This window comes from Convolutriloba macropyga, chromosome 1 (genome assembly GCF_964194025.1).
Source record: "Convolutriloba macropyga chromosome 1, txConMacr16.3, whole genome shotgun sequence".
Taxonomy (NCBI): Eukaryota; Metazoa; Xenacoelomorpha; order Acoela; family Convolutidae; genus Convolutriloba; species Convolutriloba macropyga.
In genome coordinates, this window is record NC_134468.1 from 33,691,305 (window position 1) to 33,718,443 (window position 27,139).

Sequence of the window (27,139 nt, forward strand, 5' to 3'; positions counted from 1 at the left end):
GTTTGAGATAAATAACGTTGAAATCTTCATTTTGAAGATATCAACAAATAATATATACAACTAATTAGGAAGTAATGCTGGAAATGAATTAATCTCGGTATTTTCCAGTAGCTGCCAATAGTTCTACCATTTTTTTTTCATTTTTTAGAATCAGTTCTTTCTGCCGTTGAATCTCGAATACGAAAGAAACAATGAGGTTTGAGACAAATTCCGTAGAAGTCTTAACTTTGAGGATATCAACAAATAATCTATGCAACTAATTAAGAAACTAAGGCTACAAATGAATTAATCTCGATATTTTCCAGTAGCTTCTTGAAAAAAACTTTTCAAAGAATAAATTTGTGGTCAAATCAATTTTGTTGTTCAGAAACACCATCATTGCGGTCTAGGAAAACAACTCCCACGGAAAAAAAACCCACTTAACTTTGGATAGGAAATAAACCCCCACGAAAAATAACCCCCAAGGAAATAAACCCCCACGGAATTAAACCCGCACGGAATTAATTTTAAAATTGATTTTCGGTCGTGATAATATCTGTTCGGTTGTGATAGTTTCATATCAAGTCCCACGGGCCGCTGAGGCATGGCCATGACCCGCGAAGCATGGCCAAACGCGCTAAATGCGCAGCTCTTTAAAATTAAAGTGGGGGTTTATTTACCTGGGTGTTTTTTTCGTGGGTATTTATTTCCGTGGGGGTTTATTTTCTATCTAAAATGAAGTGGGTTTTTTTTCCGTGGGGTTTTTTCCGCACCCGCTTCATTGTGATCAAAGCCCGCTCTCAGACAGCTCCTGTAAGACGTTTTAAGGAAGATATTTTATGTTTAAGAATACAGGTGAGAGATTATAAGCTTATGGATTTAGTTCCTCGAGTATTTTTAAGATAGAATCTCTGCACAGCTGTCAATTGTCAGTTTGATTATTTTTGTTTGCTGTTTTATGTTAGGTTTTTGTGAGTTCTTTTCGCAACAAAATTTTTGCAAGCTGTCATTCACGCCTTGATCCACTGATTTTTATTTGATAATATTTCTAAATGAAGGAAAATGGGGCAAAAACAAGATGAGATAAATGGATGATATAAGAGCAGTATACGACCGCATTAAAACATGCAAATTGTACTTGATCTAAGATATGTTGAAAATGCTATATTATGAACAACTCTGCAAAGGTCCATGTGGTTGTTAATGAAGTATGTATGACTATTTTTACCAAGACGTACGCATTCACGATTTGCTTTGATTTTTAGTTCCTAATTCTGGAATAGTTGAGGGATAACCAGTTGAAAGATAACGCAAAATAATGTATCTATTTGACGTTCGATTTGTTCTCAAGTTATTCTCATGATATATATCCAAATCAAACGGCTCCAAATTAAGCTAGATGACGCTCCGTTACTGATGTTCGACGACTTTGATTTAAAAAAGAACATATGTTGGTAAGAATGCAAATATAATGTGGTGCATCTAGAGAAAAACTAACACATAGCCATTCCACCACTTTTATATCTTTGAACATATTATGTGCACGTTTTTTTATTAGTCTTTTTGTTTTCATTGTTTAAATATATAGTTGTATTTCTGAGAAATGGACCTTTTTACGTTTTTCTTTCAATGCAGTTACTATCAAAACTAGTTTTATCCAGTTTTATGTAAAATAGCAAAAAGCTCCCCAATCAAAAACATTTGCTATCAGTTAGATCAAATTCAGTTGCGCAGTTTAAAAATGGACAGCCCTTCCTTTCAAACAAGGACATCCGACAGGTTACAGTTAATCGACAATGAAGAAAACAGCGGAATTAACACGGAGCAGAGTAGGTAGCGCTAATCGTTATTACACGTCACAATTCTACAATGAAATACGAGATATTGCTCAATTGTCTTCCTCTAAGCTCCAAAACCAATAATTTATCGAATTGAGTCAAAATCAATAATACAACATGCCTGATGTTATCAGTAGAACAGCCGCCTCCTGCAAAATTTTCCCGTCGACGTTCTGTTTTGTGGCCTCGTTTCTGGAATCTCGGGTTGGCCTTCACGAGTTTTCATGTGATTCACACGAGTTCTCATCTAATTTCTCATGTAAAAACACACAAATTTTAGTGTGAGCCCACCCGTACCTTACCTCCAGAGCAGATCAGAACTGGAACAGAGTAAATTCAGGGAAACTCTCAGAGCTGGATCAGAGTCTGATCAGATCACTCTTTACGCTTGACAGAGTAGCTCCAGAGTAGAATTATGTGGTTACACTTGACAGAAGAGCTCCCAGAGTAGCCCTATTCTGGGCTATCCTTGACAGAGCTGGGCCCGGAGCAGACCTACTCTGAGACAACTCTTGACAGAGAAGGCCTACTCTGGGACAAATCTTGACAAAGCTGGCTCAGAGCAGGCCTACTCCGGGACAACTCTAGACAGAGCTGGCTCAGAGCAGGCCTACTCTGGGTCAACTCTTGACAGAGCTGGCTCAGAGATGTTGGCTCTGCTATGCGGCAACAAAAAAGCAACATTCTGATCCGAGGCACATCTAGAGTCTGAGAGTCTGATGCATTTAATAAGAACCAAAGGGGTCCAGCTGAAAGAAATTGCTGGTCCACTTAGAAGGAAAATTAGATTAACATGACTATTATTATGAAAAGCTGTCTAAGTTCATCCATTGAGTCAGAAACAAGCACTAACGGTATACTTCTTTTTTTCACAGCGGTTGGGTTTTTTTTCATTCTCAATAATTTCAGAATGGTCTTTTATTTAGATAAATTTAATACTTCAAATATCATTTGCTATGAAAAGAATATTTTATGGCAACATGATAAGATTTATTCTGTGATTAACTCTGTCAAGACTGACACCAGAGTAGACCTACTCTGTTATCAACTCTGTCATGACAGATTACAGAATAGACCTACGCTGGGTTCTACTCTGTCAAGGCAAATTCCAGATTAGACCTACTCTGTGTTCTATTCTGCTAAGACAAGACCATGAGTTGAGATGTCTCGTACTCTGGGGGAGCTCTGTTTCAGCTCTGATAGCGCACCTAACGCTGAAATTAACCTGCTCCAGCTCTGATCTACTCTGGAGGTTCGGAACGGGCTCATAATTTTTTGGGGTTTTTCACATGATGTTTCGGCAATTTTTACGCAAAAAAAATCGTTTAAAATTTCATGTAAAAATACGCAATTTTTTGTGTGTAAAACCCCCCAAAAATCACGTGGGCTCACATGAACAATTGTGTGATTTTTAATGAGAATTTACGTGAAAACTCGTGCGAATCACATGAAAACTCGTGAAGGCCAACCCGAGAGATTCGTGTGATTTCACACGAAGAATTACGTAAATTGCAATTTTCTCGTGCGTCACTTTTTAGCTGAAAAATAGTGTTTTAGCACATGATTTTTCATGTGATCTCAATCGAGAAAAGTTTAGAGTGTAGTTATGGTCTTGTACAAAGTATATAGGACAACATATAGAGATTTTCCAATATCCAGATGTATTTTCGACGCAGAGGTCGTGATGAAGGTCATCCGTTCACGTCATTTCTGACTGAACTCATGTATATATGAATGATCTTGGTAATGACGTCTGAGAAAACCTATACACAATTTATATATTTGCTATGGGTTCTATTAAAAAGTACAGAGGACAATTCAAAGAATGGGACGTACTTTGGAAGTTTCCATCAACTGAAAGCCTGTCCATTCTCAACGCTTATAAAAGGAAATTGTAACTCTAATTTATGCAAAAGAACCCGGGTCGAGAAAAAATTGGAAAAATATATAAGATAAGCGGTGAAAAGTTAGTTTTTTCTCCGCAAATTTCGTACATAATTTTGCGGTGAAATGCGGTGAATGCGGCGAAAATATGTAAGTTCACCGCTAAGTTAAGCGGTGAATTTATGTAATTTCACCGCATTCGCTGCTGTTCTCACAAAATTTGATCACTTTTTTCCAAGCGCTGAATATATGTAAGTTCACCTATAAGTTAAGCGATGAATTTATGTAATTTCACCGCATTCACAGCTTATCTTACATAATTTGGGCAATTTTTTTTCAAAGCGGTGAATTTATGTAATTTCACCGCTACCAGGCGATTAAGGTTTTTTTCACCGCATTCACCGCCTGACTTATGTAATTTCACCGCATTCACCGCTTATCTTACAAATTTTTCTGTTTTCACCGCTTATCTCACATAATTTTGCGTTGAATGGCGGTGACACGCCTACCCGGCAACCCAAAATTAATAATCCTTCATAGCAGAGAAACACAACGAGACGAAAGCTTATATTTACATTTAACCCACCAAGGTTCTAATTATATATACAACAACAAAGGACCGTACCCAGTTCCAATTACATTAAATTCTTTATTGTATTTAGTCCTTCACTTTTAATTCCTAGTCCTTTTCATCAACTTACAGTCAGTTTGTAATTCGCAACCCGGGGCCAGATTTATAAAGGAAAAAAACTTTTCCATCACTGCTTTCACACCGTGGGCTCCGTACACAAGCTGCAGGGGCTGTGTGGTTTGCTAACTGCTCATACTGAAGTTGTTCACACCACCAATAATTGTTCCGACCCTCTTGAGGGGGGAGGAACTATATACTCAAATGGGTTTTTTTGTTCCGTGAATTTTCGCCGCTCGATATATTCATCGTAGAGAGTTGAGACTGGTATCATTAGAAAGCTCGTCCAGCGTAGAATATGGAATTAAAAAGATTTTGCCTAAATTTTCGTCAATTTTGCTAAACTTTGTTATAATTTTTAAGAATAGTGTCGTTGATTTTATTTTTGAAGACAAACAAGCATTGTTGATTGTTTTGATTTAATTTTTTTGGTCGAAAAATCTGGATAAACATTTCAAAATTTAGCCTTTTTCATCAAAAACAGCACGAAATAAGCTACTTTAGTCCACTTTGATTAAATTTGCCGAAAGTACACCCCCCAAACAACACTCAAACAATCTTTGTAGACTCAGAGGGGGGCTATTTCTACTTCAGAGTCCGCTGAGAGTGCACTGTAGTTAAAACTTTGCCGTTTTTTGCTAACTTTACTCGTTGATTATTAAGAATGCAGAATTTATTTTGAGTTTTCAACTAACAAATTATCTATATCTACAACATTCGAAAAATCAATTGTTCCTAACTGACAATAGGTATTAGCAGGGCTAGTTTTGGGCCATTCTTGGACTGTTACAATCCAAAAAAAATTGGGTTGTAATCAGTCGGTCTTTTTTTTTTAAAAAAAAAGACTTTTTTTTAAAAATAAAGAACAGAACATATCAAATCAAAGCTCAGGAGTGATAGGTCCAACCAATTCGCGTGCTAAGCAGCTCCAAGCTAATATATTTAGTTTTTTAATTGAAAGTTTATGGTCGTTTCTTTTTTTAAAAATAATTGACTTTTCAATAAATAATGTCTTAATTAACTTTTCCTCTATTTTTTTCTTAATTTGTTCAACTTCCAGCTTATTGTCAGCAAAGAAAGACTGCTTCTTCTTTCTACTGATTTAACATTTAATCTTGGTTGCAGTTTTAAGCGTGAAGTTATTGTTTTCTGGCTTTGATACTACAAGATTTCAGACTTTTGTTTGTTTTGATATTTTCCCGTTTTTCACGTTTTCTAATTTTGTCACATTATCACATTATTGACAGTTCTCATGTGACCTTATTAGCATTCAAAATAAAGAACAACTGAACTTATTAAAATCCTGAAAGATTTACATCATCGTTTTACCGGCCTCGACGCCTCTTTTTTGAAGAAATCAATTGAATTTTTTAATTTTGTCTCTAACTGTCATTTATACTTTGTCGTTTCGGTCGTATGAAATTTCCTGTATAGTGATAGCTTTCATTGGCTTTTCATGGAAAAATAGAAGAACCGATATTCTGATATTAGTAGATAGCTGATGGCTTTCATGACTTTGAAAACAATCGTTTTCCAAAATTAAAAAAAAACTTTTTAACTTCGCAATTTTTATTTCTTTTTATGTTTCTTTTTGTTACCTAATATCGTTAATTAATTACAGGTCAAACATGACATTATGGGTGTCAAGGGAATAAAAGGGATTGGTGTCCCAAAAATCTTTTTTTAAAAAGAATTTGTTATGACCTTACTGGCTTCGACACCGGTTTTTCACAAAAAAAGTAAATAATATGATTTTTGTCATATTTGACGTTCTTTTTGTAGATGCAAGAAATATTCTCGATAATTACAGGTCTCGAGGGCTTCCTTTTCATGAATAAACGACCCTATTTAAATAGCTCTTTTTGTAATTGATGCCTTTCATGACATTGAATGTAATTTTGTTTCGAAAAAAAAATTAAAAGTATTACATACTTTAGCACTTCACTTTTTTGTCTTCTTGTTACCTAGTCTTACTAATGAATGGCCACGTACTACACTATAGCTTTTTGAAGAAGGCGCAATCAAATATATTTTGAGTGCCAAAATTTGGCTTGACGGTTTTGACAGCGTTTTCTGGCAAGTTTCAATTGAAATTTTGTTTGTTCTTTGTTGTTCATTTTAGCCGCTTTAGAAAATGATTACGGGCAGGTTCTAACGCCCTTTAATAGAAGCAGTGATAATCATAAGTTTGTGGTATTATTAATTGATTCCTAACGGTATTTATTACTTTGAAGTTAACTGTTTCAAAAAAATAATTTAATTTTTTGACTTTACTGTTTTTGTTCTTTTTTGTATAATTGTTACCAAACCTTTTTATGGACTAGTCGCATATGTTTTCTGGTGATTTATAAGTTATTTTTGTTTAGTTTTAGGTTTATCTGACGGTATGTTGACTTTTTTTATTAAATTTAGTTTTTAAGAGGGACATGAATTTTTTGATGTAATTAATGTTTGTTGTTGTTGTTGTTGTTTGATTTTGCTGTTCGTCTTGACTCGCTTTCTTAATATTGACATATTACAGCAATCTAATGCATCAATTTTTACTCCACTGAGTTATTTGCTTTGGAGGCTATCTTATAGTTCATACAGAATTTTTTGAAAAAGACTTGGGCTTTTTTGGGATTCGCAAAAAATAATTTTTGGGTTTTTCTATCTCTTCCTCATTTGGTAGACAATTATGCCAAAATTGTGGATGGGCGGGGTCGGAACCTTATGTGTCATCGCACATTACCGAGCCGCCTTGTTGTTCATACCGCCAATAGTATTGTAAGAAATGAAAACATGAATAGCGCCCAAATAATTCATTTCGCGCCACAAATATTTGCTCCACCAGACAAAGCATGGGGTAGGTATGATTTTGCACCATAAACTTGTTTTTTCTTCACAGCGAGTAAGTGTTGAACAAAAGTGACACATTTGCTTCTGAAATGAACTGCAGAGAGAATATGTTTTTCTAACGGAACAATTAACAGCTGGGGCTTAGAGATCCTTGCATGGGGGGTAGCAAAAAAGGGGGATATTGGGAGAGGGTCCAACACTTTGGGTGTGTAGCTGTTTTGTTTTACTCCTTCAATCTAATCAAGCTTTTTTCATATGATGTTATGGCATAAGAAAGGTAATTTTTTTGCAAAAATCAGTTTCTTAGATATATCGGCGCTTTTGCTTGTGTATGGATCGCTTCCTGAGTTGAGAACTGATGAAAAACGTTTTTTCATAGTAAATCAAGGATACGGGACGTGAAAGACAAGCGAGCACGGGTTTACTTTGGCTAAGAGAGCTAACAGAAAAGGCCAAAAGTTAGGTATATTTTACAAATCTTATTGTACTTGTTTTTTTGGCAAGCATATTGTGACAATCACCCGTACATCACACTTAAAAGAAGAGATCAAAACATTGCTTCACTGCTGCGCTTCGCAAGTCTGAGCCAACGCAGTTTTTCCTCAAATGCGTTTTATTATCGTCATTTACTTGAGTTTCAAGGATATCTTATTTTTTATATCATTTTATTATCTTCATGCTTGGTTCTCAAAACTTTTAATTTGGCATGAATATACACTTGGCAGAGTGTTCTGACTAGTCAGAATGACCAGTTTGAAGTCATATTGCTGATTATTATAAACAGAAGTTGGGCATGGCGTTTGTCATCCTATTCATCAAAACGAAGGTGTAAATACACAATTCCGGCACCCTGTTTGGAATGCAGACAGCTAACATAATGTTCATAAAATGTTTCAGCTCTGTTTGACCTTGAACTACTATTAATCAGCTCTGAATTCACTTAGGACAACTGTCCGGGAATACACATAGGCTACGCTATCATTAAAAAGTCGAGACCGTTTTATCTCAGTGTTCGTGCAATGTCACTTATTTAGTTTTACAGTAAGATTGAAAGGCAAGAAATTTTTGGCTGGCCGAACTTCTTTTTTGGCCTGACTGATTTCACGACTCAAGCAGACTCAAGGGTCAAGCTGATATCCCATACGTACTAGACACTCGGTATCTGATCGAGGTCGAGGACCCTAGTTAAGTTCGAGGCTAATTCTTTCCATAAGTTCAGCCAAAGTCTTTTCATACGCAAAAATGAGGCAAACTAAAAAGTTCCGACAACATCTGGGTTCGATCTCGATCTTACCCAATGCTTAACCAATTGAGCTACGTGTCCTTAACTTTGAAGCAAATTGAAAACAAGTCCTTATAACGGTCCCGAGCGTAATTCCAGAACACCTTTATTGTCCAGCCAAATTCCAGGACGTATTTTTTAGTTCCAGCCGAATTCTAGGACGGTTGTTTTAGTTCTAGCCAAAGCCCAGGACATCAGATAAGGTCCAGACAAATTCTTTTCATACCCAATATCTGTCGAGGACAGTCTTTTCATACCTTAAATCTGTCGAGGACGGTCTTTTAATAATTCCAGGTCTCGACTAGGGAATTCATTGGAAATATAACTTCAACAAGGCGGCTCGGTAATGCGCAATCGCACATAAAACTCCGACCCCTCTCATCCACAATTTTGGCATAATTGTCTACCAAATGAGGAACAGATGGAAAAACACAAAAAAATCAAGTATTTTTCAAAAAAACTGGTGTATGAACGAAAAGATAGCTTCCAAAGCAAATAACTCAGTGGAGCAAGAATTGATGCATTAGATTGATGAGATATGCCAATATTAAGAAAGCGAACGAAGACAAACAGCAAAATCAAACAACAACAACAAACAGTAATTACATCAAAATATTTATGTCCGTTTTAAAAAACGAAACTTAATAACAAAGTCAAAATTGCGTCCGATAAAGTTGAAAATAAACAAAATAATTTGCAAATCATCAGAAAAAATTGGTTATTCATCAGTTCATAATAAAGCTTGGTAACAATTAGACAAAACATAACAGAAACTTTAAAGTTAGAAAATTCTCCTAATTTTCTTTAAAAGAAAACAATTAATTTCAAAGTAATGAAAACCATTTGGAATCTACTAAAATATCCCATAGGTTTACAATTACCAATGCTTCTATAGAAATGAATTAAGAACTCTTGGTCTTCAAATTTTTATGCAGTTACAAAAGGAACAAATAGACAACAAACTAAAAATCAATTAAAATTTGCCAGAAAAGGCTTTGGAAGCCGTAAAGCCATACTTTGGCCCCAAAATATGTTCAATTGCACCTTCGTCGAACACCGATAATGTATTATTTTGCCACTCATTAATGAAAATAAGCAACAATCAGACAAAACAGAAAAAATTGCAAAAATTATAAAATACTTCTTTTTTTCGAAAAAATTTTTTTTTCCAAAGACATAAAAGCCATTAATTACAAAATGAAAAATTTGAATATGTTCGTTCATTCTTGCAAAAGAAGCCCTTGAGACCTTCAATTATCCAGAATATGTCTTACGTCTACATAAAGAACGTCAAATATGACAAAAATCAAAATATAATTTACTTTTTTGTGAAAAACCCGTCTCGAAGCCAGTAAATTCATAAAGAATTCTTTGAAAACATTAGATTTTGTGAAACCAATCCCTTTTGACACCTTCCCCTGACAAGAAAATGTCATCTTTTACCTTTAATTAACGAGACCAGGTAACCAACAGACAATAAAAGAAATAAAATTGCGAAGTTGAACTGTTTTTTTTTTTCATTTTGGAAAACAATTGTTTTCAAAGTCATGAAAGCCACAATCTATCTTCTAATATCAGAGTATTGGCTCATTTACTCTTCCAGGAAAAGCCGATTGAACCGAGTCATTGTAAAGGAAATTAAATACGACTAAAAAGAGAAAGTAAAAACGACAGTTAGGACAAAATTTAAAAAATTCAATTAAATTCTTCGAAAGTACTGTCGAAGCGGTAAAGAACCACAATCTATATCTTTAGGGATTTAAATATTATTAATTAAGCGTCATTTTGACCGCAAAAATGTGATATATGAGCTGAAAATAACTACTTCTTTCCATAAGTTCAGCCAAATTCTTTTCATACGCAAAAATGAGGCAAACTGAAAAGTTCCGACAACATCTGGGTTCGATCTCGATCTTACCCAATGCTTAACCAATTGAGCTACGTGTCTTTGAAGCAAATTGAAAACAAGTCCTTATAACTTTGAAGCAAATCGAAAACAAGTCCTTATAACGGTCGCGATTGTAATTCCAGGACCTTCTATTGTCCAGCCAAATTCCAGAACACTTTTATTGTCCAGCCAAATTCCAGGACGTATTTTTTAGTTCCAGCCAAATTCTAGGACGTTTGTTTTAGTTCTAGCCAAAGCCCAGGACATCACATAAGGTCCAGACAAATTCTTTTTATACCAAAAATCTGTCGAGGACAGTCTTTTCATACCTTAAATCTGTCGAGGACGGTCTTTTAATAATTCCAGGTCTCGACTAGGGAATTCATTGGAAATACAACTTCAACACGGTGGCTCGGTAAGCCACAATCGCACATAAAATTCCGACCCCGCTCATCCACAATTTTGGCATAATTGTCTACCAAATGAGGAACAGATGGAAAAACACAAAAAAATCAAGTATTTTTCAAAAAAACTGGTGTATGAACGAAAAGATAGCCTCCAAAGCAAATAACTCAGTGGAGTAAAAAATGATGCATTAGATTGATGAGATATGCCGATATTAAGAAAGCGAACGAAGACAAACCGCAAAATCAAACAACAACAACAAACAATAATTACATCAAAATATTTATGACCGTTTTAAAAAACGAAACTTAATAACAAAGTCAAAATTGCGTCAGATAAAGTTGAAAACAAACAAAATAACTTGTAATTCATCAGAAAAAATTGGTTATTCATCAGTTCATAATAAAGCTTGGTAACAATTAGACAAAACAGAACAGAAACTTTAAAGTTAGAAAATTCTCCTAATTTTTTCTAAAAAAACAATTAATTTCAAAGTAATGAAAACCATTTGGAATCTACTAAGATATCCCATAGGTTTACAATTACCAATGCTTCTATAGAAATGAATTAAGAACTCTTGGTATTCAAATTTTTATGCAGTTACAAAAAGAACAAATAGACAACAAACTAAAAATCAATTAAAATTTGCCAGAAAAGGCTTTGGAAGCCGTAAAGCCATACTTTGGCCCCCAAAATATGTTCAATTGCACCTTCGACGAACACCAATAATGTAGTACGTGGCCACTCATTAATGAAAATAAGCAACAATTAGACAAAAAAAGAAAAAAAATGCAAAAATTATAAAATAATTGTTTTTTTCGAAAAAATTTTTTTTCCAAAGACATAAAAGCCATTAATTACAAAATGAAAAATTTGAATAGGTTCGTTCATTCTTCCAAAAGAAGCTCTTGAGACCTTCAATTATCCAGAATATGTCTTACGTCTACATAAAGAACGTCAAATATGACAAAAATCAAAATATAATTTACTTTTTTGTGAAAAACCCTTCTCGAAGCCAGTAAATTCATAAAGAATTCTTTGAAAACATTAGATTATGTGACACCAATCCCTTTTGAAACTTCGCCTGACAAATAAAATGTCATCTTTAACCTTTAATTAACGAGACCAGGTAACAAACAGACAATAAAAGGAATAAAATTGCGAAGGTGAACTGTTTTTTTTTTCATTTTGGAAAACAATTGTTTTCAAAGTCATGAAAGCCACAATCTATCTTCTAATATCAGAACATTGGCTCATTTACTCTTCCAGGAAAAGCCAATCAAACCGATTCATTGTAAAGTAAATTAAATACGACTAAAAAGAGAAAGTAAAAACGACAGTTAGGACAAAATTTAAAATTTCAGGTAAATTCTTCGAAAGTACTGTCGAAGCGGTAAAGAACCACAATCTATATCTTTAAGGATTTAAATATTATCAATTATGCGTCATTTTGACCGCGAAAATGTGATATATGAGCTGAAAATAACTACTTCTTTCCATAAGTTAAGCCAAATTCTTTTCATACGCAAAAATGAGGCAAACTAAAAAGTTCCGACAACATCTGGGTTCGATCTCGATCTTACCCAATGCTTAACCAATTGAGCTACGTGTCCTTAACTTTGAAGCAAATTGAAAACAAGTCCTTTTAACGGTCGCGAGCGTAACTCCAGGACCTTCTATTGTCAAGCCAAATTCCAGAACACCTTTATTGTCCAGCCAAATTCCAGGACGTATTTTTTAGTTCCAGCCAAATTCTAGGACGGTTGTTTTAGTTCTAGCCAAAGCCCAGGACATCACATAAGGTCTAGACAAATTCTTTTCATACTCAATATCTGTCGAGGACAGTCTTTTCATACCTTAAATCTGTCGAGGACGGTCTTTTAATAATTCCAGGTCTCGACTAGGGAATTCATTGGAATTATAACTTCAACAAGGCGGCTTCAACAAGAACAACAAAAAGAACTTCAACAAGAACAACATAACTTAAGGCGTAAAACCGCCATAAAGACTAAATTTGAATTCAGCAGAAAGAAGGAGCACTCTTTCATTGTTGACACTAAGCTACAAGTTGACCAAATTAAGAGAAAAATGGAGGCAGAGTTCAATAAGCCATTTTTTATTTAAAAATCAAATCATTCAAAAAGTCAAAACGACCATAAGCTTTCAAGTAATCAACTAGATAATTCAATTTCAAGCTAATTTGGAAGCTAATAGGACCTATCACTGGTGAATTTGATTTGAAATGTTCGTTTATTTAATTAATATAAAAAAGATCGAGTTTTTTTTATAAAAAAACGACTGACGACAAACCGAAATAATTTCGAATTGTAACGGTCCAAGGTTGGTGCACAACTAGGCCTGCTAATGCTGATTTTCCATCAGGAATATTTAGTTTTTGGAGTGCCATTGATATAGATACTTTGTTAGTTAAAAAATCAAAAATAAATGCTGCGTTTTTGATAATCAACGAATAAAGTTAGCAAAAAACAACAAAGTTTTATTTACAGAGCACTCTCAACGGAAGTTGAAGTAAAACTAGCGCCTTTTTCAGTCTACAAAGATTGTGTTTGTGGTTTTTGGGTGTGCACTTCCTGCAAAATAATCAGAGTGGACTAAAGAAACCTATTTCGTGCTGTTTTTGATGAAAAAATCTGAATTTTGTGAAATATTCAGCCGGAATTTGTGACAAAAAAAAATTCAATGAAAATAGCCGACAATATATTTTGTCTTTGAACGTAAAATTAACAACATTTTTTTGAAAAATTTTATTAAATTTTATCAAAATTGGCGAAGTTTTAGTCAAAAATTCCGAAAAAAGGTGAATGAAATCAACAGAATTCACTCTATTTTCTCGAAAGTTTAAACCTAGATATCTCCCTGTCAAAAACGAAAATCAAATAAATCTTTTTAATTCCATATTCTACGCTGGACAAGCTTTCTAATGATACCAGTCTCAACTCTCTACGATGAATATATCGATCGGCCAAAATTGACTGAACAAAAAAAACCCATTTGAGTATATAGTTCCTCCCCCCTCAAGAGGGGTCGGAACAATAACTGGTCTAATAGCCATAATTGGATTTCTGATATTTGAAAGGGTGTGTTATCCGGTCAAGGCTGTTCAAGGTGTTAAAGTTCTGAACGAGCAAAGAACTAACCAATTCAACCTTTTGTCCCAAGCATATCAACCTAATGAGAACACCGTTTTTACCCAGAGACTGTTTCAGATGACTTTGCAAGTTCACAGTACATGAATCTATTATTTGAAAAAGCCGCCAATGCTTTCTTTTGTTGATTCCAGAAATAATTATCATGTGACAGCAATTTTCCGAACAGAGGCACACGTTTTATCCTGAACAAGTTTTCAGTTGAAGCTACTCAAAAAATAGAGTTGATAACTGCTTCGAATTGTGAAGCAGTTCGAGTGCTTTGCTCAGATCAGATTAGGACTACAAAAAATTTGTAGTGCAAGTTGAAACACAGGTTACAGAAAAAAATGTCTGAAAAAAGATCACGCTTTATTTGAGCGTCATTTGGGTCTTAAAAAAACAGAACAAGGGTTTCTGTCTCAGTGCAAATGGAGAGTACTTGAGATACCTTGCAGGAAAATTTTTTGCCGGGTAAAATTGATCTTGAGAACAATTCATATGTCACTTCGCCAATCAGTTTTAAATTAATTCAACATATTTTCATAAAGTAACCGTTTTTAAAAAGTTTGTTTATATTCATCAACAGAAACGGAATAGTATGAAAAATTTGAAGCTCCTTAACTCATAATCATTAAAAAACAGGATTGAACAGGTGCTTAATGATGAAATTGTGTTTTACAGTCGTGAAGTCAGCACAGCGTAGACGTACTGTGCTCCTAAGTGTGGGTTTTTTCTGCCTCCTTGTGCTGGTTGCATTCACGTGTGCAATGATACCAGGTGCCTTCTTGATTGGCAGGAACAATGATCTCAGGACTATTCGATTGGAGAGAAACTACTTGAGGAATCAACAACTTTTACTGAATAATCAGTTGGGCAATTTGACAGAGACGGGTTGGTGTTTATATGCTTACGACACATTATTTAAAGAAATGTGTTTTCCTTGAAACCAACTCAGGAAAAATCATTAATTTCTTATGCTGTCATTGATTGTTAGCCTTTCATTTTTTTTATTTTTTATTTTTGTTTCCAGTATAGAACAAAGAAAGCTATCATTATTTATGACACATTTCTTGTTTAGTTTCAAGAAATGCAATGTTATTTTGCTTGATTTAACTGTCAGCCCAATCAGAATGCATGTGGATTTTCAATTTTGAAGAAGAAAAGAGTTAAAACTTGGAACTAGCATCCTCGATGGCGGCAAAGCCTGATCCAACCCAAAAGTGATTACCCGCTGACATGTTCAAATAAACGGCTAGCCTAGTCAATTTAAGAATGTCAGATCGCAATAACATGTTTGACCCATGTTTGCCCGTTTCTTCAGCTGTCTTCGAAAGTTCAACTTTTCGCTACTTGTGTATACTTTCGCAAAAGTCATTCTTAAATTCATTGCAGAAGGTGCTTCAGGCAATCAAAAAGTGTCGATTTAAGGTTGCTCAAACTGAAATAGTGGGATAGAGCAGTCAAGTTTGTCACTTCTCCTATTGGTCAACCGCCGATTTTTGTTAAACACCCTTCTAACTGGCTGTCAACTTTTCAGCAACACCAAAGTCAAGTTGGATTTGTTATGCTATTATTTTATTGCTCCGATCCACTTTAGTGGGGGGAGGAACTGTATAATCAAATATGTTTTTTTGTTCAGTCAGTTTTGGCCGATCGTTATAATCATCGTAAAGAGTTGAGAGTTGTATCATTTAATTCCATATTCTCCAGCGTAGAATATGGAATTAAAAAGAATTCTTTAAAATTTCTTTTTTACAGAAATCGGGAGTTATCAAGATTTAAAGTTTTCTGAACATTCGGCCGAATTATGTTGCTTTTGTTGAAATTTTCCCTCAGGTTTTGGTCGTTGTTAGTGTTTGTCATTTGATTTTTATGGTTGTATTTCATAGTAGTCCCATTAACAACAAGTTTCATCGGCCCTCTAAAGCGTCATTGTTTTAATCAATTAGTGGTTTGTTGAATGATATGTATGTTTTTGAACGTTTTATAGTCCAAGGCAGCCCTGAGTCAAAGGTGGCGTTCGTAACAGGAGTTGCTTTCTAATTTAGTTGGTTTCTAAAAACATTTGTTTGTAGCTACGAGCGCAGAGCACTTCATTTTTACTGGCAAAGATTTCCAACGGGAAATTTATGGAAATTTTAACTCTACAGGTTTTTTTTGCAAATTCAGGACAATTTTAAAATTTTGGTTTTTTTGAATTTTTAGATTTATATTTTTTTTGTTTTTTTGTAGAATTTTGTCTGTAGGATATTATGGAGTTCTTTATAGTGTATGATTTCTGTTAATCATATCAACTGCTTCGGGATAATCTCTGAATAGCCAGCCAGATAACTGAATGTCCAAAACCATGAAATAGATTAAACATGGTTGTGTTGAAATGACATGGTTGTGTTATCTACTGTTACATCGATGATCAAAATTGCCCACCAAAATCATACTGTGGCTGCCAGAATGTTTTCACAATTGACCTATGAAAATCACAAGAATCATTCAAGGGTTGGTCAACAATATGGTCAGATTTTCTAATTCTTACACTGTTTTTTTTAGCGAATAGACTGTCAAAAGAGACAATTGACCAGAAGAATGAGTTGTCCCATTTAAAGAACGTGATGAGAGTGAGCAAGGAGAACCTGTTAGATTACTTCGGAGTCCAGTTCAAATCATACTCTAACCATTCAGTAGAGTATGCACAGTTCTCATTCGGCGACAACACCATCAACTGGAATTTCGGTAAACAATTTCCATATGCTTTAGCCCGGATTTTTAATGTGATTTGAGTAAAATTCACGTCTATTAGCTTCTATACAATGTTGCTATAATATCGCTGGGTATCTTTGTTTTCAAAATTTTAGTCCGTTGTTAGTTTTTGATATAAAATGATCACATTTTGACCTTTTGGACAAGAAATTTGCCTAAAGTAGAAAACAATTTAAGCAATGACGCTGCAATCTATACAGTGATCTATTGAAATAATTTCAGAGCACCCTATGATAGAATTGAAATTTATTTTTAACATCAGTTTAAAAAACGTGTCTAAAAAGCATAATTCAGTTGTTAATGATCAATACGTGGCAAACGTCCAAAAAGATATTGGCATTTTTATTAAAAACTTGACGTTTTAAGGAAACGATTGACAAAACTTACTCACCATTTTTTTGTTTTGCCTACCTTTTACTCACGATGACAATCTAATACTCAAACTGTTGACAAAGGTGAAATAAAATTGTCGAATAAGTATGAGTTTCGTCACTATTATTCACGGATGAACGTAACCCATTTCTACAATTTTGAGCATGTATTTAGCCTAACTTCATTGCCTGAATTCTTACAGTAAAAACTCGGAACGCAAGTTCAAAAAATTAGTTTTTCTTGTGAACGGTGGTTTGGGTAGATGCAAAACAGCTAATTGTCTTCTGCATCCACAAACAAATTCGAAAAAGACATTTCTGAAATTATAAATCACCAATTAGGCTTCTTTCATTAGCTCTAAGTAACTTATGTTAGTTACTTGATACAGCAACCGTGGCCAAAAGTGTCACGTGGAAATTAACGTATAACCTGGAAAATAGTGATAAAATATTGTCACTGTTCTTCACGCAGGCCCTGTCATACGGCAATGGATACCCTTCATGTATCCATATCCGTATTTTAAACTAATTTATTGTTGTAAGTTCCTTTTGAAGGGCGAATGCCATTTAAGTTCAGTTGCTATAAACTTCCTCCCATTTTTAGCAGTTTAGTCTGTTCATTCCGTCTGTACCGGATATATATTCATTCACGTTGTAAACAAATCAAACTTTGCTTCCTTTATGTATGATTAAAACATGAACAAACTTTCTTTCATAATTTGTATTATCATTAACTTTCATTCTCCAATTTGCAGCGCTAACGCTCAGTTTAATTTAATCTTTGCAAAACATTTCTCATTTGAGCTGATTAGTTCAGTTAGAGTCAATCGCACCGCGATTGCCCAATCTAGAAAGAATCTAGCTCAAAGTAACAACTAAACCTGCCATTCGCGGCGCAAGTGCCTATCTCAGTTTGTGTTAGGCCATTTGCAATTCAATTGACTATACTCATTGTGTACGAGTATAACATGGCGCAGTCAGCAGCGGACTCAAAGAAAACACCACTTCATATAGAAGCATTTTGGGAGAAACCGACAGCAACATCTTCTCTGACGTGGATCAAATGGACGCAGCAATGGAAATTGGCTCTACTTGCTAAAGAAGGGATCCAATTGGATACCCTATTGAATGATCCCCCAGCAACAGTGACATACCCGCCTGAACCTACCTACGAAGCACCGGTGGAAAACCACACACAGGCAACGGAAAGAGATCGTAAAGTTCGAAACCAGCAATTGAAAGTAAACTGGCAAAGTCGTTGCGCAAAGATTGAAGAAATCGGGATCCTCTGTGGCGACAAACCATGGGGAATTTGTGAACAGAAGACAATATCGTTGCTATATCTAAGCATTGGTACAGAGGGACGGCGGATCTTCAAGAGCAAGTACCCTCACTTTCAGATCGAGAGACAACCTTTTAAAGATTTGTGGCGAGCAATGGAGGACCCATTCACAAAGGTTCGTAATATAACTTACGACCGCTTTGTTTTCTACTCGTGTAAACAGCAAAAAGGAGAATCGGTAGAAAGTTTCTACGGCCGTCTCATAGAATTGGCGGAGAATTGCAATCTTGGTAGTGAAGAAACTACACTAATTCGTGATGCATTCATATTAAATATGCTTGATCACAAGACTCAGAAAGAGTTGTTGAAGGAAACAGTAGATCCACCAAAAGCATTGGAGATCGCCATACAAAGAGAAATGGGAGCACAGAATCAGCAGAAAATTAACCAAAACTTGATGTCAAGTAATACTTCTGTGAATTTCATCAATAATAACTCAATGCGCAATCGCAACGCGAATGGACCTTCAACAAAGCGAGACTTCACTCGCTACCCAACTGTCCCTAAAAACTATCATTATTTTCGAGTATTTGTATGGATTGTGGTCTTCGCTGGAGCCACAACCATAAGCAGATTTGTCCCGCGAATGGTAAAAAATGCCATAACTGTGGTATTATGGGTCATTTCGCCAGAAAATGTCGAAAACCAAAACAGTAGTCACAGAATCCAATTCAGAAAACTCAAAAATCAAATGTAAACCAAATCGATCAAACACCGGAAAAAAAGTGATGATGAAGAATCAGTAAACTATATAACGAGCTATCAACAATTGTACGACCAGGTGTACGATTCAAACTATGATAGTGATTCTGACGACTATGTAGCAGCGATTTCTTCGGATTCAGTTCATCAATTGGAACCATTAAACGTGGAAGTGCAAATGGGGGAAATACAAACATCTGCTATGATTGACTCTGGAAGTGCTGTCAGTATCATCACAAAAAGTTAACAAACAAAATCCTACGATCTACAAACTCAGCCAAATGGACAGAATCAACGGAAAAAAGGAATTTGAAAACTTTTTCAAATGAGACGATCAAAGTCATTGGGCACTTGGAGACCACAGTAGTCTACAATCAATGGCAAGATAAATCAGCAATTTTGACTGTGGTAGATGATGGGCACAAAAATATCATCGGACGAGATCTGTTCACTACATTGGGACTTGCAGTTGTCCAACAACAACCAGAAACTGGTAAATGTGTTTATAACATCAATAATCCTACATGTAAAATTAAAGAGTCAATCGCGACGCAATTTCCACATCTAGTATCGAGAATTGGCTTATCTAAAACACATGTAGCAAAATCAAAGTTTCATCAAACGTTCACAGCAAAGCATCAAAAAGGTCGACGTGTTCCGATAAATCTTCAACCTAGAGTATCAAGCGAATTAGAAAGATTACAGACTGAAGGTCATATCGAAAAACTATCTAGTTGCTCTGACGAACACTTCATCTCCTCGATTGTAATTACAGTGAAAAAAGATCAGTCGATAAAGCTCGCATTAGATTCAAAAGTATTAAATAAAGCGATACATAAAAATAAATACCAAATGCCTAATATTGAAATGTTACTCAACACCATCTCACAACATCTCACAGATACACAAAACGCTCAACAAGCATATTTCACCACATTAGATCTCAAATATGCATATAGTCAATTAAAAGTACATCACGACACAGCAAAACACTGTAATTTTAACATCATATGTGGAGAATCTACCGGTACATGTAGATTCAAAACTGGTTTTTATGGACTTACAGATATGCCGGCAGAATTTCAAAAAGCCATGGATTATACACTCATAGGTTTACAAAACACATATGGTTTCTTGGACGATATCATAATCGTTAGTACCGGCACTGAAGCAGACCATTCAACCTATGTTCACAAATGTCTAAAGAAATTACATGACGATAACTTGAGAATTAACCTCCAGAAATGTCATTTTGCTAAATCAGAAAAAAATGGCTCGGTTACAAATTTACAAAGACTGGAATATCACCTTTAGAAAATAAAACAGCCGCAATCTTAACAATACCACCACCAACAACATTAAAACGTCTTAGATCATTTCTAGGGTCAGTACATTATATTGGCAAATTTATACCTCATCTAGCACAATTATGTCATCCACTTAGACCACTTTTAAAGAAATCAGTAAAATTCATCTGGACAGACGAACACACTAAACATTTTAATCAGATTAAAGAAAAAATAGCAAATAGTACAGAAAATAGCCATTACAACCCTAAATTGGATGTTCGTGTAAAATGTGATGCCTCTCGTTCAGGATTGGGGGCAGCATTAGAACAAAATACACCGGATGGTTGGAAACCAATAGCTTTCGCGTCACGATTCCTAAATTCAACGGAAGAACGCTACAGTGTCAACGAATTGGAACTATTGGGGATAGTTTGGTCAATTGATTATTTTAAATACTACTTTTACGGAAAAAACTTTACGGTAGTAACAGATCATAGAGCCCTCTTGTTCATACTTAAAGAACACCGATCAAACAAGTCATATAATAGTCGACTGTCTCGATGGATAGATAGATTGTTACCGTACAATTTCACAATTGAGCATATGCCAGGTGCAAAGATGGGACTCGTTGATTACATTTCTAGAAACCCCTTTGCATGAGCTAAAAAGATATCTACATACGACGAACATTTTGTTGTAGCGACAATTTCTAGAATCCGTGATTCAATGAAACATCTAATTACCAATAGACAAACAGCAACTAAAAAATTTAGAAACATATTAAAGTCGAATTTGCCTTCACAAAAAGTTACTTAACCATTCGCATCGCGATTAACCATATCACAAAGTGATAATTCAACTAATTGCGAGAAAGCATTTGCATCAAAATTAACCGTTTCACCATTGAAATCTCCATTCGCACCGCAATTAACACATGCTAATTCTAAACTTAATCCGTATTCTGTACATCCATTTGCGTCGCAAATGCCACCTAGAGTTACAAAATTACAATTTGTACCAAATCACCGTAAAGTAAATAATTCACATTCCATTAGCAAATTCGCTGCAAAAGAGGTGCAAATATTAGACAGTAAAGAATGTGAACAATCTGAACAATTATCCTCAATGCAGCCCATTAATGGTAATAAGTCAAGTAATACACCTAACAACACTAAATTAAGCGCGAAAACACAAATCCCCAAGTATAAATACCACTTACCCAAAAATCACTCGCTTTTTGCCCAAATTTTGCCTAAGAAACACTACTTTGTGAATAAACACAATAAACCTCTCATATCAAATAATTCAGTAAATAGTCTCAGCACGATGTCAAAAGCCAAAGCAACCCGCTCTAAATCGACTCCTACTAAAGCGAGAGTAACTTTCTCCGACACGACACCTTCAACACCCAAATCAAATGCAACAATTCATACAGAAACCCCAACTGGTAGTCTGATAGACGAGGCCGAGGACATAATGTTCACTGAGACACTCAATAAAGTGTTCAGTAAGAAGTTTCTAGCAATACTGACTGGAAAAGACGCGATATTGAAAGAAGTACGGGACTGTGTGCTTCGAAATGATGCGGAACGACTACAAGAGATCAGTCCTTATCTCTTCTCATATTGGAGAGATCTATGCGTGAAACACGGGTGTGTCTGCCTAGATGAGAGAATTGCGATCCCAAAATCCATTAAGGATGCGGTGTTGGAAGACATTCATTCCACACATCCAGGCAGTTTCGCTATGCTTTCCTTAGCTCAAAATATCTGGTGGCCTTACATCCACAGAGACATACTGGCAAAGGCCAGTGAGTGCAAAGCTTGCACGGAAATTGGTAAGAATCTAAAATCAGTGATTCCGCACCGCAAATGGACACCTCTAGCTAAATGTAGTGGACCAAATGACGAATTACAACTAGACTTTGGTGGTCCAATTTTAAATGAGAAAGGAATAGAACAATATTTTCTTACTAGTATAGATAGATATTCTAAATACCCCACAGCAGAAATAGTAAATAATGCATCAGGTCCAAATGTAATCAAATTCTTAAATAATTATATATATATATCAACATGGAGTACCTAGAACTATTAGATTAGATCAAGCTAGATGTTTTACAGGAAAAAAGTTTGAAACATTCTGTACAGAAAATAATATTACACCTATATATGCACCTGCAAATGACACTAGAGCAATCGGATTAGTAGAACGTATCATTCAAACAATTAAACGACAATTATCTTGCATGAAATCACAGTCAAATAAAAAATTTAATTTAGAAAATTCACTGAAAGCAATAATACAACGACTCAGAATATCAAAACAAAAAACAATAACAACCACGCCATTTGAGGCACACTTCGGTAGAAAATGTAACACACCTATATCAAATATTACAACTAAATCTGATAGTAAAAATCTCAACTATAATGCAATAATTAATTATTATTTAGACGAAGGTACAATCCCGGGTCGTTCCTACCTTACAGATGAACAGTGGGCGGATACAGCTCTTTGCTCTGACACGGAAATTGAGCGAGTCATTTGCGCCGCAAGTACCCGCGCAAGAACAGAACAAGAGAAAAGGAACGACGGGAAGATCGTTTCATAAAGCCAGATGTCGTTTACCGCGCAATTCCCTGCTCCGAACGTAGCGTGCTGGTGAAGTTGGCCCGCAAGATACATGAGAACCAACGCCAAAAAAAGAACTTGGATGGCCTCTATGAGGTATTAGCACCTGGCAGCACAGTGTGCAAAATAAGTCCAACGACGAGTGTCATCAAAGAACCTTACAAACCAGAATTACGTGTTACGAATTCTGACATCGCCAAATTTGGGACGCGGGATGAACGTGAAACAGATTTAGCACAGTACATAGAACGACGCCCAAAGAAAATAAACGAAAAAACTCTCGAACAAAAAATTCAACAACGCAAACGAGATCTTTTTCGAAAAAAATACTGGAGAGAAAAAGATAAAGCGCAATAGGAAACAAACAGACGATGTAAGTGTCGTTTCGTCGGGACGATCTTGTATATCTACAGCTAGCAATATTGCAAGATCATTGAAGATGAGAGTACCAAAAAGAAACCCGAAATACGACGAGGCATTCCAAAATCGACCCGATCTTACACAAATATTAAATTTCAGTCCAATCGCGCCGCAAGTGGTATCGTCCGATACAGCAGGACCATCCGGGGCACAAACAGCCTCATCAGTTCAAAAACAATCTACACCCATCTTGCGGAAAACTTCAAAACGCAAAATCACGGTCAGTGATACATCAGACTCGGACACGTCTTCTATTAGAAAAAGAAAGAGGACATTGAAAAAGAAATCCCAAAAATCGCAAACGATTGTCGAAAAAGTTCGTAGCACAGAAGGCTACACTGATTATCAGGATACTGGAATTGCGGGAGAGTCAAATGAAGGAGCTGAGTATTCGCAAAACCAACCGAGGGAGATGACAGTTCTCCAGGCCGAAAATGCTGAAAATAGCGACAGCGAGTGAACTTAGATAAAGAAAACTTTCATAAACTTTTATTCTATCTATTATTTAATATTTTATTACTTAGTAACCGGTGAATATTTATTAATTTTCTGATTTTAATTTAGTAATTTATTTTTCTCCAAGAGGGGGAAATGTCATACGGCAATGGATACCCTTCATGTATCCATATCCGTATTTTAAACTAATTTATTGTTGTAAGTTCCTTTTGAAGGGCGAATGCCATTTAAATTCAGTTGCTATATACTTCCTCCCATTTTTAGCAGTTTAGTCTGTTCATTCCGTCTGTACCGGATTTATATTCATTCACGTTGTAAACAAATCAAACTTTGCTTCCTTTATGTATGATTAAAACCTGAACAAACTTTCTTTCATAATTTGTATTATCATTAACTTTCATTCTCCAATTTGCAGCGCTAACGCTCAGTTTAATTTAATCTTTGCAAAACACTTCTCATTTGAGCTGATTAGTTCAGTTAGAGTCAATCGCACCGCGATTGCCCAATCTAGAAAGAATCTAGTTGAAAGTAACAACTAAACCTGCCATTCGCGGCGCAAGTGCCTATCTCAGTTTTTGTGAGGCCATTTGCAATTCAATTGACTATACTCATTGTGTACGAGTATAACAGGCCCCAAGAAAACGCATCTAGAAAAATTGTGACGGCTAAAACAAAACTTGAAGCAAACTTGAACTGAATTTGCTTGCTGTTACCGCTTTTCACATCAGCTCATAAGCTTAATCTAAAAACATGATCTTAATATGCTGAAGAAACGAATACATTTAATCAAGAGGTCCGACAATTGTCTCGTAATGATTTTTGATACCAAAATTTTTGATTTCAGAACTGCGGACTTTTTTTGATCTTATGGGCGTTGTTTTACGTGGCAAAAGTTGAACTCTTCGAGTAAATTTACTCAATTCCGTTCCTATTTTTCTCGAGGAGTTTTGAAAGTAATTCAAATTTGTTATTGTTTTTCCAACAAATTTGAGCCATATTGTGGTGCACTAAACTTGAAAGTTTTGGCCTGATAATAATACTGAGAATGTTTGTTACAACGTGGTGTTCTTATTTGTGTTATAATGTCATGATTTCGTTTCAATATTAAACAGAAAAAAAATTAAGATTAAAAAATTGACTGAATCACAAGATAAATTAATAGTAGAGTGATCTTTCAGAATTCAAAGTTTTCTTCCTTGTTTTTTTATCCGATGTTTTGTATATATATTTTTTAAACTACTTCTTTGTGATGGATTGATTTATTAATGGATTTGAACGCAGACGGGATGCCAATTGAAACCTTTAAAAATTTGCCGGAATGCGGTTTTCTTATGTGTTTAAAGAATATTATCAATTGATCATAGGCCAGGCCAGGCTAAAATAACCTCAGCGGGAGTGCTCCAGACTGAACACACTTCTCAAGAGTAAAGCAGTTTTCTTCTGCTTCTGAAGTCCGTTCGACAAAACTGTTCGACAAAACTGTCAAAATTACCGGGTATAGTTGACTGCAAAATTCAGGATAGTCTCAGCAGAGGGGATTTCTAAGTATTAGAATCTGATCGGAGACATCTTAAACCGCATTTCTGTCTAATTTGAAACGCCTTCCAGCGCATGATCATAAGTGCGTCTGATCAGAGGTGTTATCAGGGGCCATTTTCAGTCTTATAACATCGAGTCTTATCAGGGGAAGTTTTAGTCTGGTGCCGTCTAATCAGATGTAATTTCATTGGGTGAACTGAACCTGGGAAACCTGCATCTAGCAGGTGTGTCTGTTTCAGTTTAAATTTTACGCAGTTTTTCACAGACCGCAGGCTAGAAGTTAAAAAGTCCTAATTGCCGTTCATGCTCAGAAAGTTGTTTTATACCAATGTAAGTATCAGTGCCTTTTGCTCAGTCAGTTGATTGCACGAAATAAGGATCAGTCAGATCTCAGGAAACTTTGCACCTGTCAGTTCTGTGAAAAATAACTTAAATAACAACAATAATGATAATATTTTTATCTTTTGCGTGAACTTCAATGTAGCATGGTTTATTTATGTTTTTATATCCATATATTATGCATGTTATATGTCTATATTATGTTTTATAAGAGTCATTTTTTAGGTGACCAGCTGTGTTTGTCTGTACAAGCCCAGTTAGCTTTTCCGGTTGCAGCGAACCACGAATCGGTTGAAGACCTCAAGTCCAGCTGTCCGTTAGACCCAATATCGAGGAGCAGCAGCTGCTGGATTGGATTGAACAAGGAAACAGATGGTTCAACTTGGGTTGACTCGAATGGTCACCGAGTTGGAGACATTCGTGATCTGCCTTGGGGAAGTGGTCAGCCGAACAATAACGAGGGCTACGATTGCGCATACATAAGAGATGGACAGCTTTTCAGTGAAGTGTGTTCAGCTGATTCTGCTCTCAGATCTGCTGTGAATGTGTCCACTTATCCTGTCAAATTTGTGTGCCAAAACAATTTTCCATAGACTTCATTGTGATACCAATCAAAATTGATGGAAATGTTTCTGACAAGATTGCGTTGCAAAACGTACACTTTTGCGCAAACCGTTATCACTTTGAGGGTTTTGTGGACATAACAACCATTTCTCGAATTTCTTCGTTAATTGCTAAAGAAACGGTTTAGAAATCAAATCTTAGTCTCCAAAACCATCTTATCGATAAAAACTAGTTTGCTATTTGCCTCTATCCGAAATTAGTAATGCGAGGACCATTTATGCAATCGTTTACAAATTAGATTTTGTTTGATTCTTGATTAATTGACACCTTGTTAGCCATGGTGGACAACAATTTGGAGTAAATTTACTATAGAACAAATGTACCTTTTGCAGCGTGAAGTAGAACTGAAAACTTTTTATGAAATAGCTTACAAAGGATTATATCTGTACAATTACTTTATTTTTTGCTCTAAAAACTATAACGCAACCATCCGTGTCTGGAGGTCACTACTTAAGTCCGGTGGATAGGACAAAAAAAACTGCAAGACATAATCCCCTTACCCCTAACCATACTCAGCTGACATCAAAGTCAATTTGAGGCGCGCCTTGATACGCGCGTTCGCGACATGTAATTACTTGATAATGAAAAGGTTCTATATATATATATATATATATATATATATATATATATATATATATATATATATATATATAATATGACACGGTACGCTGGGTCAAATTTTTCCGCCCAAAAATATGTACTTTTGGGCTGCCAA

The 27,139-nt window shown here is 35.5% G+C and overlaps 1 protein-coding gene across 1 annotated transcript; it reads left to right on the forward strand.

Annotated features, from left to right (window-relative positions):
• Positions 1-1,488: 1,488 nt before the first annotated feature.
• Positions 1,489-26,833, forward strand: LOC142348314 (uncharacterized). The gene is made up of 4 exons (XM_075399621.1): positions 1,489-1,808; positions 14,633-14,842; positions 16,499-16,681; positions 26,026-26,833. The coding sequence occupies exons 1-4, from the start codon at positions 1,721-1,723 to the stop codon at positions 26,391-26,393; spliced, it is 849 nt and encodes a 282-aa protein (XP_075255736.1). The 5' UTR covers positions 1,489-1,720; the 3' UTR covers positions 26,394-26,833.
• The last annotated feature ends 306 nt before the right edge of the window (positions 26,834-27,139 follow it).

What these genes read in the sequence shown, in the direction of transcription:
- LOC142348314 (XM_075399621.1), top strand. Translation starts at nt 1,721, where the DNA reads ATGGACAGCCCTTCCTTTCAAACAAGGACATCCGACAGGTTACAGTTA. An exon ending in CGGAATTAACACGGAGCAGA is followed by an intron (nt 1,809 to 14,632) that starts GTAGGTAGCGCT and finishes TGTGTTTTACAG; the next exon opens with TCGTGAAGTCAGCACAGCGT. An exon ending in GGGCAATTTGACAGAGACGG is followed by an intron (nt 14,843 to 16,498) that starts GTTGGTGTTTAT and finishes TGTTTTTTTTAG; the next exon opens with CGAATAGACTGTCAAAAGAG.